The 16,213-nt window shown below is 44.5% G+C and overlaps 1 protein-coding gene across 1 annotated transcript; it reads right to left on the bottom strand.

Moving 5' to 3' along the window:
* Positions 1–752: 752 nt before the first annotated feature.
* On the bottom strand, positions 753–14,952 carry hs3st3l (heparan sulfate (glucosamine) 3-O-sulfotransferase 3-like). The gene is made up of 3 exons (XM_073490010.1): positions 14,477–14,952; positions 2,757–2,986; positions 753–1,141 (listed from the first exon to the last, which is right to left on the bottom strand). Exons 1-3 carry the CDS (start codon positions 14,950–14,952, stop codon positions 753–755), a joined length of 1,095 nt encoding a protein of 364 aa, XP_073346111.1.
* Positions 14,953–16,213: the final 1,261 nt, after the last annotated feature.

Genomic DNA, 16,213 nt, shown 5'->3' with positions numbered 1-16,213 from the left:
CAATTCCCCTACATCCATTTATCCACATTCATTATTCAGGAATACAAAACCACTCAGTCAAATCTGAGCTCATATAAAGATTCTCTCGCTCACCCCTCTGCTGCTCGCCACATAAAAGATTCATCCCCCCTTTTTCGGGAACAATGCTTGGAGGACAATACTCAATATGTATGCATTGATTGGTTTGAAATTCTTAACTGGTGAGACTTAAGAACAAACAGGTAGAAAAAGAAAGTTATGGAAATTGGGGAATGTGAAGATGTGTCTGTTCATTGTGCCACTACAGCCTACCAACTAGAGCATCGGGATTACACTGCCGACAACAGACACTAAAAGCTACACTGCGTATTTCACCGTTCAACTTTTTACAGCAGTAACCTACAGCAACCACAGTCACATGACCAACTGTGCACACAAATGCTTCATTTAACCAGCTGGGGTAGGAGGAAGTATCCTACCGAACGAGAGAGGTGCGAGGGGACTCGCTTGTTTCGGACCACAAAAGCACCTTTTATTGAACATCTACGACAGATAAAATGACGCTGCTGTCTTTCAAACTCTAGTACAAGACGACTGATTAGAGGTGGACGTATTGACACTGGGTTCTCATTATTAGGTGACGTGTCCGTCTGCTGGTCAGAAGCAGCTCTGTTCTCTGAATCTTCTGCAGTCCGACTCTTTGCATCTGTTTCAGTCAGATGGAAAATTTGCACAAAGCAAACAAAAGCCTCTGCTTCCACGAAATCACAGGGTCACTGCCATCCAAAGTCCTGGCCCACCATCTGATAGAAGCGCTGGTTATGTGGCTTATAGAAATCCCTCAGTCTCTGCATCACCTCCGGGTCAATGAAGGCATGCATCCTCCCTTTGGTCTTCCCCAGGCAGTGAGGTTTACTGCTGCCCTCCGGCTTCTTCAGGCAGGGGAAGCCTTTCGTTTTGTTGAAGTAGAAGTGCTTGTCCGTGACGATCCTCTGGAGACCCAGAAAGTCCTGGACTTTGCCCAGCTCTCCGGCCGGGTCGGAGATGAGCCTCTCCCCACTGACCAGATGGATCTGAGTCCTGGGGAACCAGGCCAGCCATCGCTCTAGGTGCTGGGCATACAGGCCGATCCACAGCGGGCTCCACAGAGAGTCAATCTGACCTGGAGACAAGACAGATATCTTTATTCAAACTCATCAGAGCTACTGGCACCAACTATCTCATCCAACCTTGACATTTAATACATTACCCTTTAGCTATGGGCCTTGTCCAGGGGTGTTTTAAGTCTGACAACACAGGGCAAAGATCCGTATACGAATGGATAGATCCAAAGACTTTTTTAATATTCCAGGAATATACAAACCACTAATTTTAGGCTGTAAACAGGAAGTATAATGTTGCCACAGAGTCATTAAATTAGCTGTGGGTGACAACTTGAGCCGTGTTTGTCTATATTCATTTACATTTAGGCAAATTGGTATGCAGACGTAGCTGTTGGCACTTTCTTTGTGACGTGTTCAGACTGCAGACTAACAGTGGATTACTTTAATGCTGAAGAAACTGATCTCAGGCAAGTTCTGCAGTTATAATGAGACTCAAGATTTAAGATTCCATTCACTTTATTGTCATACATAATAGGACATTTAGATTGGCCTACCACCCCCGCTGCATCGATAAAAAGTTTTCCACGTTCATAAAACACATATTTAAAGACAGGGTTCGAACAGAACAAGAAACACATCTATGAACATAGTAATAAAGAAACTTACAGTAAAGGTAAGAGAGGAAAATGTTGAGAAAACTGTATTACATAGAAAGTACAAAGACTTAAAACAACAGGAAATGGTCAACCATCCAAAATATAAGTGCAAAATAAAGCTCTTGGGAAGTCAGTCTGTATCTAAAACCATGTTTATCATGTCAGTGTGCTCATATTTCACAGAGAATGAGGGCAGATTTAGACACAAAAAATATTTTTAGTGTTTACTTGATCTGAAAAGACACTCTAAATGTGCTAACACTGTTAGCTTTAGCAGCTACAGTGAAGATTTCAGCTTTAAAAAGGGTGTAAATAACGCAGATGAGCTGTTTGGAGCCATTTGATGTTTTTTTGGTTGTTTTGTCCGTTTTAAAAAAAGTCTACAGCTACTTCAGTTGTTTAGCAGAATGCTGCAACTCTGTTTTGCTGTGAAGCTCCAGAAATGTTTTGTGGACTACGAGACTTCACCTGACTTCCATCAGCATGGAGGGAGGAGATGATGACTGGATTTTACTTTTTGGGTGAACTATTTCTTTAAAGGTTTTCGACATACTGCACATTTCGCTTTTTTTTAATCAGCCATCCAAACAACACAAAGAAAGCTGCCTCTTCATTGTCTGAACTTATTCTCCTTATAATTTCTCTGATGTACCAGCAGCAGAATTTCTTTCCTTTATGTTGCTGTATAAAACCAATTTCCTATTTCAATATTTATACATTAAAAATACATAAGATTGTTGTTAATTTCAAATATTTGTTTTAATTTAAATTGATACTAAAGATATTAAGGATTCCACACAAATAGAATTGACTGAGTGGAGCTGATTCTTCTATGTTTGATAGATACCTGTAAATCTGCACTTAGGATTTACTGTTTGCTGATGAGTTATATGTCTTTATCTGTTTGCCTTCACTTGCTTGTACACAGTAAAAAAAAAAAAAAGATCATACTGATCAAGAAACCAAACTCCAGGATCGAGCCACTGTCGTGTGTCGAGTGTCACCAGCAGGATCGTACCTGTGCTGCGGTTCTTGAAGGCGAGGCTCTCAAAGGGAGGGATGTCGGGGGTCTTGGAGATGATCTGTGTGTAGTCAGATATGGCTCTGGTCACGGGGTCACGGACGACCACGATCAGCTTCACGTCCTGCGACATAGCGTGGACTCGTGCTGGTGTTTCCACAGTAACAAAGTAACGAGGCGTCTTCTCCATAACAATCTGGCCGTCCAGGGCTTTGGGCATCATACTTCTGGAAGTACAGGAAAAATGTGTTGTAAAGACAAATTAGTGGCAAAATACCAGTAGAAGAGCAGTAATATGTCTCACAACACTTGATTTGTTTTTCATCAGACTGCACCACAGTTACTGCAGGCTGCTGTACACTGATCTCAGACTGATTCATTAGTGTTTCACTGGTGCACTGCTCCATCAAATGGAAATATTCTACATAGACTGTGTTTTATTTTATACCTATTTCTACATAATTCAACATAGCATATGGGATATCGAAGAAAAAGAAAAATCAATATTCCAGCGCACCAGAACGGATCAATTCTATTTAATTAGCAGTTACATTAAAAACAAAAAGGAGCGAACGACACGTTCCGCATGCAGCTTCTTCAGATTCGCTCTGGGAGCTGGGATACTGACTCCTGTATAGCATGGCAATACAGTATACATTAACTGCATTTAAAGGAATAGTTCAACATTTTGGGAACTACTATGCTTATTACTTCGCTTTCTTACTCAGAGTTCGATGAGAAGATGGATGGATTAGCTTAGCATAAAGACAGGGCAAAACAGCTACATTAAATTAGGTCATTGGTGAACATTAGAAGTGTAATCAGGCAGATGATTTTAACTTTGGACAGAACCAGGCTAGCTGTTTCCCGCTGCTTATAGTCTTTATGCTAAGCTAGGCTAACTGTTTCCTGACTCTGGTCCATATTTAGGTAGATATGTGAGTGATATTGATCTGCTCATCTCGCCAGAAATGGAATGAGTGTATTTCCCACAACATCAAACTACTGCTTTAACACTTTACAGGTAATCATGGAGGATTTAGAGGGAAATTTGCTCATTAAGTTAACGATGCATAAAGATATTTGCCTGACACTGAGGTTATCAGCATTCAGAAACACACACACACACACACACACACACACGCATTAGTCACTGTGACAGGCATACTGTTACAGACTGAGCAGTGACAGAGTGGATACACAGTAGATCTCCAGTGATCCAGACACGCGGGCCGGTGACAGCCGTGCTCCAGAAACACAAGTCTGGCTCTGCTCACCTCTACCTCCACAGCAGAAGCACAGCAGATGGGACTCATTTAGAGATAAATGACTCCAGAGGGCCCACAGGACCGGCTGGGGACTCAGGGACATCTGCCAACACACCTGCCACACACCTGACTGTCTGACCAAACACACACAGCCTCAGCAGCACGGTCGCACACAGCCCTGAATCAGCATCTCGGCTCGTTTCAAGTACAAAGACGGATACCAGTGTTTTTATCTCCTTTCAGTCATGTATACCTTATCTTTTCTGACCATTATCAAATGCATGAGGTACACTTTCAGATTTTCAGATTGTATTTCCCTTACTGCTCCAGGAAGCTATTAGCTTGCATTCATTTCTGTACAGTCAGAACAATTAGATTTTAAAATACGTTTGACAGTGAACATCAGGGCTGAATTATCAGTTTTACATTATAACTCTGCAATAATGCATTCTAACTGCAGATATGACATTTTGACTGAAGTGAATCCAGACACTGTGATAACTGCAATGGATTTCATAATATATCCAAGTTTCTAAAGTGCTATTACTCAGCCAAGGGTTGCCATTCCTTTAGTTCAGGTATGAATGGTCGTCAACTGTTGTCTAAAAAAGCACAAAAAAAAAAAACACATTAAAATCTGCTAAACACAGCAGCATGCTTTGCAAAATTGTTTCTGTGATGTAACATCTGCCAAATCTATAGTAAATGAGTTAAACAGACCACTGGTGTGATGAATCCCAAAAACCTCCAACCAGGGACTTTGTTTCTTGTCTTATCCAAAGCTTTTTAAAATATATTGATTAAAAAAACCAAATGTATTGGTTTTCCACCATGACATCGCAAAAATGATTTAACTCTCAGCCTGTTCTCACGTTCTTATGTACGTAACGAGACAGAACGTAGTTATTTCAATCAGAAGTGTGATCTTTTCCTCAACCTAACCAAAGTGCAGCTTTTTCACAACGTTAAAACAGTCCAAGAGTCATAATATATCATAATGTGTGAACTGTTTTACAGTAAGCTTTATTTTGAAAGTCAAACCGGACGGTGCATATTATTGTTAGCTTGACCGCGGAGCCCTTCAGAAGAACACTAGAAGTGCAGGTAGAACGTCGTAGTTTGACAGAGCTGCCGTGTTAGACGAGGTCGGAGTGAGAAGGCGTCAGTTCTTCTTTTGCTTTTTGATTGTTGTTTTTTTTGCCACTTTACACATCACAGAGTAACATTGGCATTCACTATGAGTTGTGTTTGTGTTCCCCTGATGAATGTGCGTCAAATATCATCCACTTTTTGTCTCTGTTCTGGTCTCCTCCAGCTCCTCTGTGGCTGTTTGCCTGCTGCAGCCAGAAATGGGGCTGATAAAGATGAAGAGACTGAGCCGAAACACTAAAGTTGTAGACGAATAACCAAAACAATGAGCTGAAAGACACTGAGGCACTGAGGGGACTGCTGAGTCAGTGATAATTCTCTGTGTGAGCATCACTGTAAGAGATTCCCTTCACATTAGACATTGTCAGCTGACCCGTTGCTCATATTAAATTATGTGTTAAAGCAGCTTGAAGTTGTTCATGGTTGCTATCACCGTTTTGAATGAGTTAGACGTGTTCATCATTTTGTCTTTTCACTTTATTTTCTGTCTCTGTGAGTATTCATGAGAAGGTACTGAGGTGACCGTGTTATTTTACGTCCTGTTTTAGAGATGTATCACAAAACAAACAGAGTCAATAAAAAATGTTCCCAAGGAGTCATAAATGAGACGTTAATAAGAGACGGACGAGCAGAAAGAGACGACACATGGACACACTGAGAGTGAGGACAGGACGCTCTGACTGTCCTCTGGTCTCTGCTCAGGTTTCAGAGGAGCCTGCAACACGACCTCCTGTCAATACATCCCCCCCCAACACACACACACACACACACACACATACACACACACACTTTTATGAATCTGACACACACAGACACACACATACACACACAGGGATTTCATTTGATCTGATCGGTGTGAGGCAGCGCTTACCACCACTTAGCCTGAAGACTTCCCTTTTAACTCCAATACCCTGAGCTGGAGGTGCCACACTGTCTGTTACACACACACACACGCACACACACATGCACACACACACACACTGCAAACACACGAATATACACTCATTATTCACTCATTACTAAAGCATTTGCCATCATGCTTCTGGCCTCCCACTGGATCCATCACACACACACACACATTCTGAAAATTACACACAAACACTCTGCAGACATAAACGGTGGGTGTGGTGGACTTTCCCTTTAAATATAATCTGTGTGTGTGTGTGTGTGAGAGAGAGAGAGAGAGAGAGAGAGAGACAGAGAGAGAGAGAGAACATTTGCTGGAGTGTTTTAAATGAGAGGGGTGTGTGACTGATGAAGGAATGATGGGATGGATACAAACGTGCCTCCATTAGCAATCTGTCTGTGAACGGCCTTCCGAGCCAAGAGCCCCACACCATTACCTGAGCACAAAGAGCTAATCACTGCCCCCCAGGACACCATCAGGAGAACACATCTATTATAAATATGCTTCTGCCATAAGATCTGCACAGACTCACTAATCAACAGACAAAATAGCTGTTTAACAACAAAAAATGCCCTCATGCTACTTTTGTCATAAGGAAGGATGAGATGACAGGTATTCAGTAAGTTGTGACACTAGATGCCATTAAATCTTACGCAGGTGAGTGTGACAGGGTGTTTGGGATGACTCCCTGACAGTGGAGTGTTTTGGTGCTGAGGACGGTGTAAGTTAATCTCAGCCCACGTCATCAGATTCTCAGGACTTTTAAACATTTTGTATATTTAGATTTATGGATTAAAAAAATTACCTGAGTAACTTTCATATTATCCATGCTCTGAATTGCCTGAGGCTGGTGAACGTGCTGCACAGCGATGGCAATCCTGACATCTGATTGGCCAGTGTTGCATCACATGTGAACAGAAGAGTAATTCCCACTTGCTGATAGCTGACTTTGTGTCTTCCATTATGACTCGCATGACTGTTCCATGAACAAACCATGATCTGATCTGATCTGTGATCGTGATTGATCTGGAAGGCATGCAGTGATGTAGCCAAGTACATGACCCCTGATTGGACAATGACTTCATGTGGCTCATTCTTGGATGACGCACTGTAAATAATGCTTCATGAGTTAAGGCTAGCAACATGACCAATGAGGAGCTTGTGCAAAAAACAACTATCTTTAATGCAAGGTAGTGTTTTTAATGGTGCAAATGAAGAAATTGAGAGGCTAAGTGAGTCTGGCTACAGTCTACAGATCAGACTGATGATCGTGGATCATCACTGTGATATTATTTCTTAGACAGATCACCGGCCTCTATATGTAAACAAACTTCATGCATCTTCCTCCCTTGCTACTTATCACAAGATGAATAACACAGATGGGAAGCCAGTGAGGGATCGTCTCCTTGTTACCCCACTAGTGACTCCTGCTGGTTGGCCTGCATGCTTGCACACTGGTGGAGTGGAAAGGGTACTGGGGGGTGTCAGAGCCCGTCCCCGGCAGGTGAACGGAGGCAGCTGGTGACACAATGTGTTCCAGAGCAATGAAACAAGGTGGCTCAATTAATTGGCAGTTTAAAGTCCTGTTTTACCAACATCCTTACACTGCTCATTTACGATTGAGTGTCAGATCAAACATCCAGTAAGGTGAACACAGGGATTATCCAGCAGCTTATAATAAGCCTCTGTTTGCCTTTGAGGAACCTCACTTTTGTCGTCCATTTCCCAATATATCAGGAACCGTCCCTGGTGAATTAACCCGGGCCAGCCAAGGCCACTGGCTATTGATCCTGTGGGGGCTTAGGGTAAGTATGCGTAGGAGGGTGTGGATGGAGTACAACTGGGAACAGTGAGGATTTGTGTATTAAGATGAGTGTGGTATGATGGGGTGTATGAAGCGGGAAGGTGCTGGTGTGAATGTGGAGGGGATGGGCTGAGAATGGTAATGCAGCACGGGGCCTCAGCTGGGACCAAGAGTGGCAGGTGGAGACTGGGGGAGCCAGGACCCTCTGGAGCCCCATCAGTAGCATGCTGTGTCATGTGGTGTGTGTGTGTGTGTGTGTGTGTGTGTGTGTGTGTGTGTGTGTGTGTGTGTGTGTGTGTGTGTGTGTGTGTGTGTGCGTGTGCGTTAACAAATGTGAAGCAATTGCAATGAGCGTCATACAGCGCAGGAAATATGCAGCAAAGGATTGTGGGATATGAGGGAGTGCTGGATCAAAGACGTAAAAATCTGGTTTGTTTATATTTGATGTTTGATCCAAGGAGGAAACAACAACCAATCAGAGAGCAGAGTACTGACTGTGTTTATTACACACACTCGGCTGCTTATCTACGCGTCAGATCTGAGATCTGAGTGCGTCTGTCTTATGAATGCAGAAGTGTGTTTTGTGTGTATTATTGGGGGACTGCTCATCCATTTCCTCTGTATGGGGGACCATTAGGGCTCGGTCCATTGTGGCTGTGCCCTGTCCACTTCCAGGAGACATCCATCATAGAGGGGCCCCAGACCCCCCCGCCCCCACTTCCCAATCCCCAGAGGAAGGCCTTAATGAGAGCCAGATCGCCTCACCCGTCTGGGCCTTATGGTGATCACCTCCAGTACAGTACAGGGACTGGACCGACCACACCTGAACCCTGGATACACACATAAGAAAGCTAGTGTGCATCCAAACTTGAATCTGTCCCTCTAGCTTTGTTTTCTTCACACTTCAGCATGATGTTTCACCGTGCGTTAACATTTGGTTCCTGCTGCAGATCAATAAATGTGATTCATCTGTGTTTGCTGCTGATTCCTGCCCACTCAATCCCGCTGGACATCAAATGTTTTGGCAGCCATTCTTCTACCATTTGCATGGCAATTATATTCCATTGTACAAACACAAAAACACAAGTAGCACCATGTGCTGTGTCACGGCAGGACAAAGCCACCAATGTATGGGTATGAATTTAAAAGCCTCCCTTAACGAGGTCAATATGAATTGCAAATTAATCTGTGCCTTCAGAGCAGCTGATTCTGAGAGGACCGAGTCGATCTGTCCCTCCCTCCGAGGCATGGTGCCTCCAGATGAATTCAAACTGAGGTCTCACACATAGAATTTATAAGTCAGACTGGATTTATTGGATAAAGTCACTTTTTAACAATATCCCAAACATCCAAAAATATATACATAAAGAAATAAAAGAAAGAGTTAGGCTATAACAAAGCATGGGCATAACTAATTCACCCCCCGTCCCTTAAATGAAGCACAGAAAACCTGAACAGAACTCTTCACTATTTTGCCCAGTGGCCACTCATGGCATTACAGCGAAAAATTCCCCTACGGCACCAATGTTCTCAATACAGCCCCATAATAACAGCAACATCTGTAAAACTGGACAGGACACCTCGAACTGCAAACAAAGTTTATTATGTGTCTTTCTATTATGACTTTCTGATCCATGGAATCATTATAACGAGCAGGTAAAACCGGAGGATAGAAACTTTTTTGGCATATGCTCCAGATGAGCACATTAGCCACAATGATTCCCGAGCTCATGCTGCCCCTTGACTACAGCTTAGCTTTGTACCGAAGAGGAGTCAAACTGAAGATCCTCGGGGAATCTAAAGAGTTTGGACAGTACAACAAACAACAACTGCAAGAAATTACAGAAAAGAAACATAATGGACGGTTTCATTACCTCCACCAAGGAGCTTATGTTTTCACACATGTCCATGTGGTGTTGGTCGGTTGGTTAGTCAGCAGGATTACACAAACACTACTGAACAGATTTCCATGAAGCTTGGGTGGAGGATGGGTCTCGGCCCAGAATAGACCACATTAACTTTTGGTGCGGATCCAGATAAAGAGACAGATCCGGGGATTTTCTCTCACTTTCTTTAACATTGCGAGATGTTTTCAACATTTTCATGAATTCCTCTGGGAATAATGCATGGATGTTGATGAAAAAAACAGGCATATTAAGGCGGCTGGTATCTATGAATGACTACAATTTGATGTCGATCCAAATAAAAATCTGGATCCAGTGGATTTAAATATGTATTATTTGATATTGGATTGAACTTGATGAAATTGAAGGGACTGTTAGGCCTTGGTGGAGGAATGTGCTTTTTTAGCTTCTACAAAACAAAAATAAAACGTGCAAAAGGAATGACATGCATAAATGTAGCCAGCTACAAAGGTTAGCATGTCCAGCTAACTTGGTTCCTACTATAGTTAGGATTAGCATTAGCTAGCAAATGGACGGCCTATGTTATGTGCTTACTACACTATGTTGTCAGTTTACAGGTTATTTTGGATAAAAAACAAATATTTGTACAGGACCGAAACATCCAGCGTGTGGGAGCTAAGGTGCTAGTATTGTAAAGTGCAGCGTTAGCCTAGCAGCTCTGTCCTGGTCCATATTTGGCTTTTAGAAGTTTACGCTCAAGCAGAAACAATTAAACTTCATTAGATAACACTGTCATAACATCTGTTAGCTATTGCTCCGTTCTCTTGGCATATTTTCATGTAGCCTATGTATTTTCAACAAACAAACACACATTACATTTAACATTAGCATTATGTTACACCAGCTAGCTACAGCCAATTAAATCTGCTCGCTAGATGCTGTCATCATTTCAACCCACAAAACTGGTGGTTGAAATTACCGAGAGCATTGTTCATACTATTAACTGAATTGTATCCTGTGGAATGATGATGCTGAGTCGTCCACCACAAAACACAAAAGTGTTGTGTTCTCTATGCTGTTTTTTTTAAAATATGACTTCTTGGAAATGAACACAAGCAGCAAACATTGACGATGTAACCTATCAGGTTAAAGCTGTGCCAGTAACTCAGAGTCAATAATACATCGATGAATGTCGCTGCAGAGAGCAAGAACAAAATACAACCTGAAGAAGTCAGCCTGACACACACACACACACACACACACACACAGGCCCAGCTCTGATGACAGTCCCCCGGGCTGAGGCAAAGGTCAGCGGAGATGTGTGATGTTGCGGTAACACTGACTGCACCCTTTAACCTCCAGCTCACCCGAGCCGTATCTCTTCACCCTCTATGTCATCCCCCTTTCCTCACCGTCTACATGTCATGCCATCTTTCAGCAGGAAACCATCACAAGTGAGATGTGAATTTCCAGCTGAGCAGTTTTAATGGATTCCTCCGGAGCTCCAGAGAGAGAAAAAGCTGTGTGTAACATGACCCCGGTGTGTGTATTGGGGGGGGGGGGGGGGGGGGGGGTATGCCACTGTAGGATAAAGCTTCCTGCTAATTGTAACAGAAGCCGAGCTGACCAACGCTAACCGCTCTAATGCTGGAGTCAACCCAAGGTCAGAGACAAGAGATAGAGCTATCGATCCCAGACAACACAGTGAGGAGGAAACTTGCAGTCCATCTCAGGGCTCATCGCAGCCTTGCTTCAGATCCAATCTCCGCTCACAGCACCATTAGTGGATCTTTGTCAGGGGTTCTGATCTCAATTGCCCTGGTGAGGGTAAATGTTATTTTACTCTGAGAGAGATGAGGAGTGATTCTGAGGAAGATACACCATATCTCCTCCTCTTTGGCTGTCCTTAATAGGGTTTGAGAGAAAAGGCATCTACACAGGAAAGTGATGTTACAGCTGCAGCTGACCCCCTATCAGCCAAGTGGCATCAAAGTGCACTGCTGCCTTGAAGGAGATGTCTGCTTCACCACAACACAGACACAGAACAGCCAAAGTGTCAGCGGGTTGCTTTTCAGTCACCTTACTAGCTTGTCTACTGTTACTGAAAGAATGAGTGAAGAAGCACAGCTGGACACAGCTGGACACAGCAGCACAGCTGGACACAGCTGGACACAGCAGCACAGCTGTGACGTCTTCATTCTCTCATGCTGGTGTTCTCCAGACCTTCTGGCCGAGATTTTCTCTCCTAATAATGTTCTTTAATTCATATCAACGCAGCAAAACTCTGTAGACCCAACTTCCATCCCTTAGAGATGACAGCGGATCTGTCACTTGTTACCTCAAGTTGGTCACACTGACAACTGTCCCTCCTGAAACAAGGGCAGGTAGGAACTCAAATTACTCTTAGGCAAAGGAGACATGAAATAACAACGTAAAGGCTGCATGTATGAATAATTACATAAAATAATGGTTAAAGTGCTATGAAAAAAATGAAATTGTTATATGTAATAATAAAACTTAAAGGAGAAGTTCTCCCAAAAATTTTAATTCAAGTCGGGTGAAGCTTTGTAGTCCACATTAAATTTCTGAAGTAGCTGGGGTCTTAGAAATAATAATCACTAAAGTGTGAAAGAACAACCTCCCTCAAAGACATCAAATGGCTCCACACAGCCGGTCGGGTGTGAAGTCTCCAGACGCACTGGGATCCCAAACTGATTTGAAAAGACTTTATTTACACCATTTTAAAGCTGAAATCTTCGCTGGAGCTAAACTACAGTTAGTGTGCACCCCGTCTGAAGTCACGCTACCTCCTCAACCACAGCCACCACACTAATTAATATAACCCAAACTGTCATGTTCAGTAACCAAGGTTACACTACTGTAGTCAGAAGAAAACACATTTTTCTTTTAAATAAATTCCCATGCAGTGTGAGTGAGACAGTTTTCAGCAGAAACTCATCAGACAGCATCGTCAAACACGCTCAGTGTGGTCTATAAGAAGACAGTGTAGCTGCCTGACAGCACACAGCGGTCAGTCAGCAGTAAACATGCTAGCAGATTAGCTCACTAGCATCAGGCCAGCTCAACCAGCAGGTTGTAGCATTTTGACAAGAGTCTCCCATCACAGTTTCCAGGGGCGGGACTATCCTCAGTGTTTCAGGTGTTTGACCTCCACATGTGCTTCAGGAAGTTCTGGCTCTTGTTCACAAGCCGTCTGACCGCTCTGTTACAGTGATGTCATCATGATGTCAGCAGTTACGTAATGTTATCATTACTGACAGGAAGAATAAACACACTTACAAAAATAACACCCACGTTAATGAAGCAGAATTATCCTCAAAGACAGGAGAATTATGCTGACAGGTGATGCAGAACATTTAACATTTAACAGTCATTTAGCCTCGTCTTTGTATTTTTCTGTTTCCTCTGTCAGCCTGTGTGTGTGTGTGTGTGTGTGTGTGTGTGTGTGTGTGTGTGTGTGTGTGTTATGAAGTGGTGTGAACACATCATTAACTCCCAGCGTAAAGTGACCTGCAGTCAGAGGTCAACTGGCAGAGCTGACACTGATGTCAAGTGTCTCGACATGCAGCGAGCCCCATCTGGTCCGAGGGGAGGACGTGACAATCTGGTGTCACATTCACATCACCTGGTGCGACACACACTCACACACATGCTGGCAGAACACAGACGCTACAGGAGCTTTTCCAGAACCTCCAGATTTTACAAATTCTCTGCCTCTGTGTACATCAGATTATAGGGTTCTTCTGTCTGTCTGTCTGTCTGTCGGAGTCACATTAACCTAAAAACAAAAATTCATCCCTCCACTTTATCTCATAGGTTACATTTTTGCTGACACGCCACAGAGGCTCCCAGAGCTGAGCCAGTGACACTACTGAGCCCCAGTAATATACTGTAAACTGTTAACAGGCTGCCTGTAGGACAGATTTGGATGCATTTTTAATCTGCCACATTTGGAGCAGTGTGTGGGTCTATAGGTACATTCACTTACAGAGAAAGCTAAATGAAGGCCAGACATCTGAAATCTTTCCTCAAGCACTGTGACTGACTTGAATCTGGTCTCCCTGAAGCTCACTAGTGTGTGCGTGTGCTCTGAGTACATCCAAGTTTTCAGGAACAGGCTGAGAACAAAGCCACATGACAACAGTAACATCTGGCTCAGGCTCCAGAGATGATTACTCTGCTGCTCTGTGACAACTCATCCTGCAAGGCCTCCCTCTCTCCCTACTGTACACACACACGTGCACAAACACACACAGACGCAGCAAGCACCGCGGGCACACGCATGCACACATGCACAGATTGGCATAGCCAGATGGCAGAGTCTCTTTGACTGTCACCTAACCCTCCGCGGAATAGCTGTGGATATGTCTGGGTATGCAAAAAAACACAAAGAGATTGATTTGTTGTGGAGCTGGAGGCTCCTGCTCGGCACTCTGACTTACAATTCAAAATCTTAACTTGCACAAACACACAAGTCAAAGTCATTTATTTAAATGTTCTCATTAAGTTTTTTAGTCGAACGTTGATTTGCACCTAAAATAAACTTCCAGCGAGAAAAAGTGTCTGTGTCTGAACAAGACCGATTCTCCTTTACATACGGGTTGTAAAGCAAGAGGAAGAAATAAAAAGGAATCACAGTTGGCCACTCGTTGGGACATTCAATGACTTTGCTGAAACAGATTCTCTGCGTAATGTGTGCGTACCTGTACCAGTCCAGTCCTCGTGCGTAATGCCGGTCGAAGAAGTGCGGCTCCGACCCCAGGGCGCGGATGTCCGGGTGGAGCCGCAGAAACTCCAGCAGAGCCCTGGTGCCTCCCTTTTTAACCCCTATGATGAGAGCCTGGGGTAACCTCCGCGTGGCTGTCCATTCCTTCCCCGAGCTGTTTGCCTCCAGCCCGGGATGAGCGCTGGACGCGCCTTCGCCAACCGAGGTGGTCACCTCCCTGGTTCCGTTTCTGTCGTACGGCCATCCTGACCCTCCCACGAGGAACTCGCGCGTGGGTGCCTTGATCTCAAAGTTTTCTGTCAGCTCCGACTCGCAGCATCCGGTGAGGAGGTAGACCAAGGAGAAGCAGAGGATGCTCAGAGAGGTCGCGATGGTGAGCCGGTGGAAGAGCCGCCGCAGGTCCGCGCTCTGGTGGTGGTGGTGGTGGTGGTGATGGTGGTGAAAAGCTGCCATCCCTCAGAGATCCATGTGGGATGAGGTGCCATTCTACCACAAGTTCAGCTCACATCCCTTCATACTCTGGCGCCGGTGACACACTCTTGGAGAGTCTCTCAGCGCGCTCCGCTGCTCTCCTCCTTCTTCATGCTGCGCGTCCGGAGCGCATCGAGCCCCCTCCCGAATCCAGCAATCAGGGGAACTAGTTTTTGCGTGACATCCAGAGTGTGCACCCACTTACTCACCCTCCCTGATAACGTGGAGAGAATAAAGCTGTAATATCCGAGCCGGCCTGCTGCGGAGATCTTTCTCTCTTTCCACGCCAAACGATTACTCTGCGTGTCTCCAGCAGCACCACGGCTCATCTCACGGGGATTCTCTCTCTCTCTCTCTCTCTCTCTCTCTCTCTCTCTCTCTCTCTCTCTGTCTGTCTGTCTCTCTCTCTCTCTCTCTCTCCCCCTCTGTCTCCCTCTCCCTCTCTCTGTCTCTCTCCCCCCCTGTCTCTCTCTCCCTCTCTCTGTCTCTCTCCCCCTCTGTCTCTCTGTCTGTCTGTCTCTATCTGTCTCTCTCTCCCTGTGTCTCTGTCTCTGTGTCTCTGTCTCTCTGTCTCTCTCTCTGCCTGTGTGTCTCTATCTGTCTCTCTGTGTCTCTCTCTGTAGATTGGAGGGTCATGTCTTGAGGCTGGTATAATTCCAGTATCATTTATTGGGGGAACCTGTGATGGGATGGAGTCAGTGGCAGACCATGGTCATGCCCGTTACCTTACTTGTGCCACAATCACTCCCATCTAATCTGATTGATTGATTGAGATTCTGTCACATATTGTGTTGTGTCCTCCGCAGCTTTGTGCCACAGAATCTGTAGGTAAACAAGTGAACTGGGTTATCACACTAGGACCGATCACATAATTGGCTTAGTGGTCAGACAGTGTTAGTCTATGTAGTGCAGCTGCCAGTAGTCTGATCCTGACCCCGGAGAAGGGCCTGTGTGAACCCACATCCAGACACCACGTCTCAAATGTGACAGTCACACCAACAACACCTGAAAGAGAGGTGGATCTAGGTGGGATCCAAGAAGAGGTGTGCACGTCCTGAGCTGATGCTTTATCACGCACATTATCAGAGGCGTGTATTGTGTGGCAGCCTCCTGTTAGGGAGCTCTGCAATGTTGGCTTTTATTATTGCAGAGTGCGGAGCTAAGGTACGGATAATAGCTCATGGGAGACTCATTAGTTCCCCCCTCCAACCACACGTGCACAGGCACACGCACGTACTGGCAC

This window comes from Pagrus major, chromosome 20 (assembly GCF_040436345.1).
Source record: "Pagrus major chromosome 20, Pma_NU_1.0".
NCBI lineage: Eukaryota > Metazoa > Chordata > Actinopteri > Spariformes > Sparidae > Pagrus > Pagrus major.
This window is presented reverse-complemented; position numbering and strand designations above follow the sequence as displayed.

Excerpts from the sequence above, each read along its gene's own strand:
- hs3st3l (XM_073490010.1), bottom strand. The coding sequence starts at position 14,952 with ATGGCAGCTTTTCACCACCATCACCACCACCACCACCACCACCAGAGC. Across the intron at positions 2,987-14,476 it reads CGAGGACTGGACTGGTACAG|AAGTATGATGCCCAAAGCCC; the intron begins GTACGCACACAT and ends CTGTACTTCCAG. Across the intron at positions 1,142-2,756 it reads CTTCAAGAACCGCAGCACAG|GTCAGATTGACTCTCTGTGG; the intron begins GTACGATCCTGC and ends TCTTGTCTCCAG.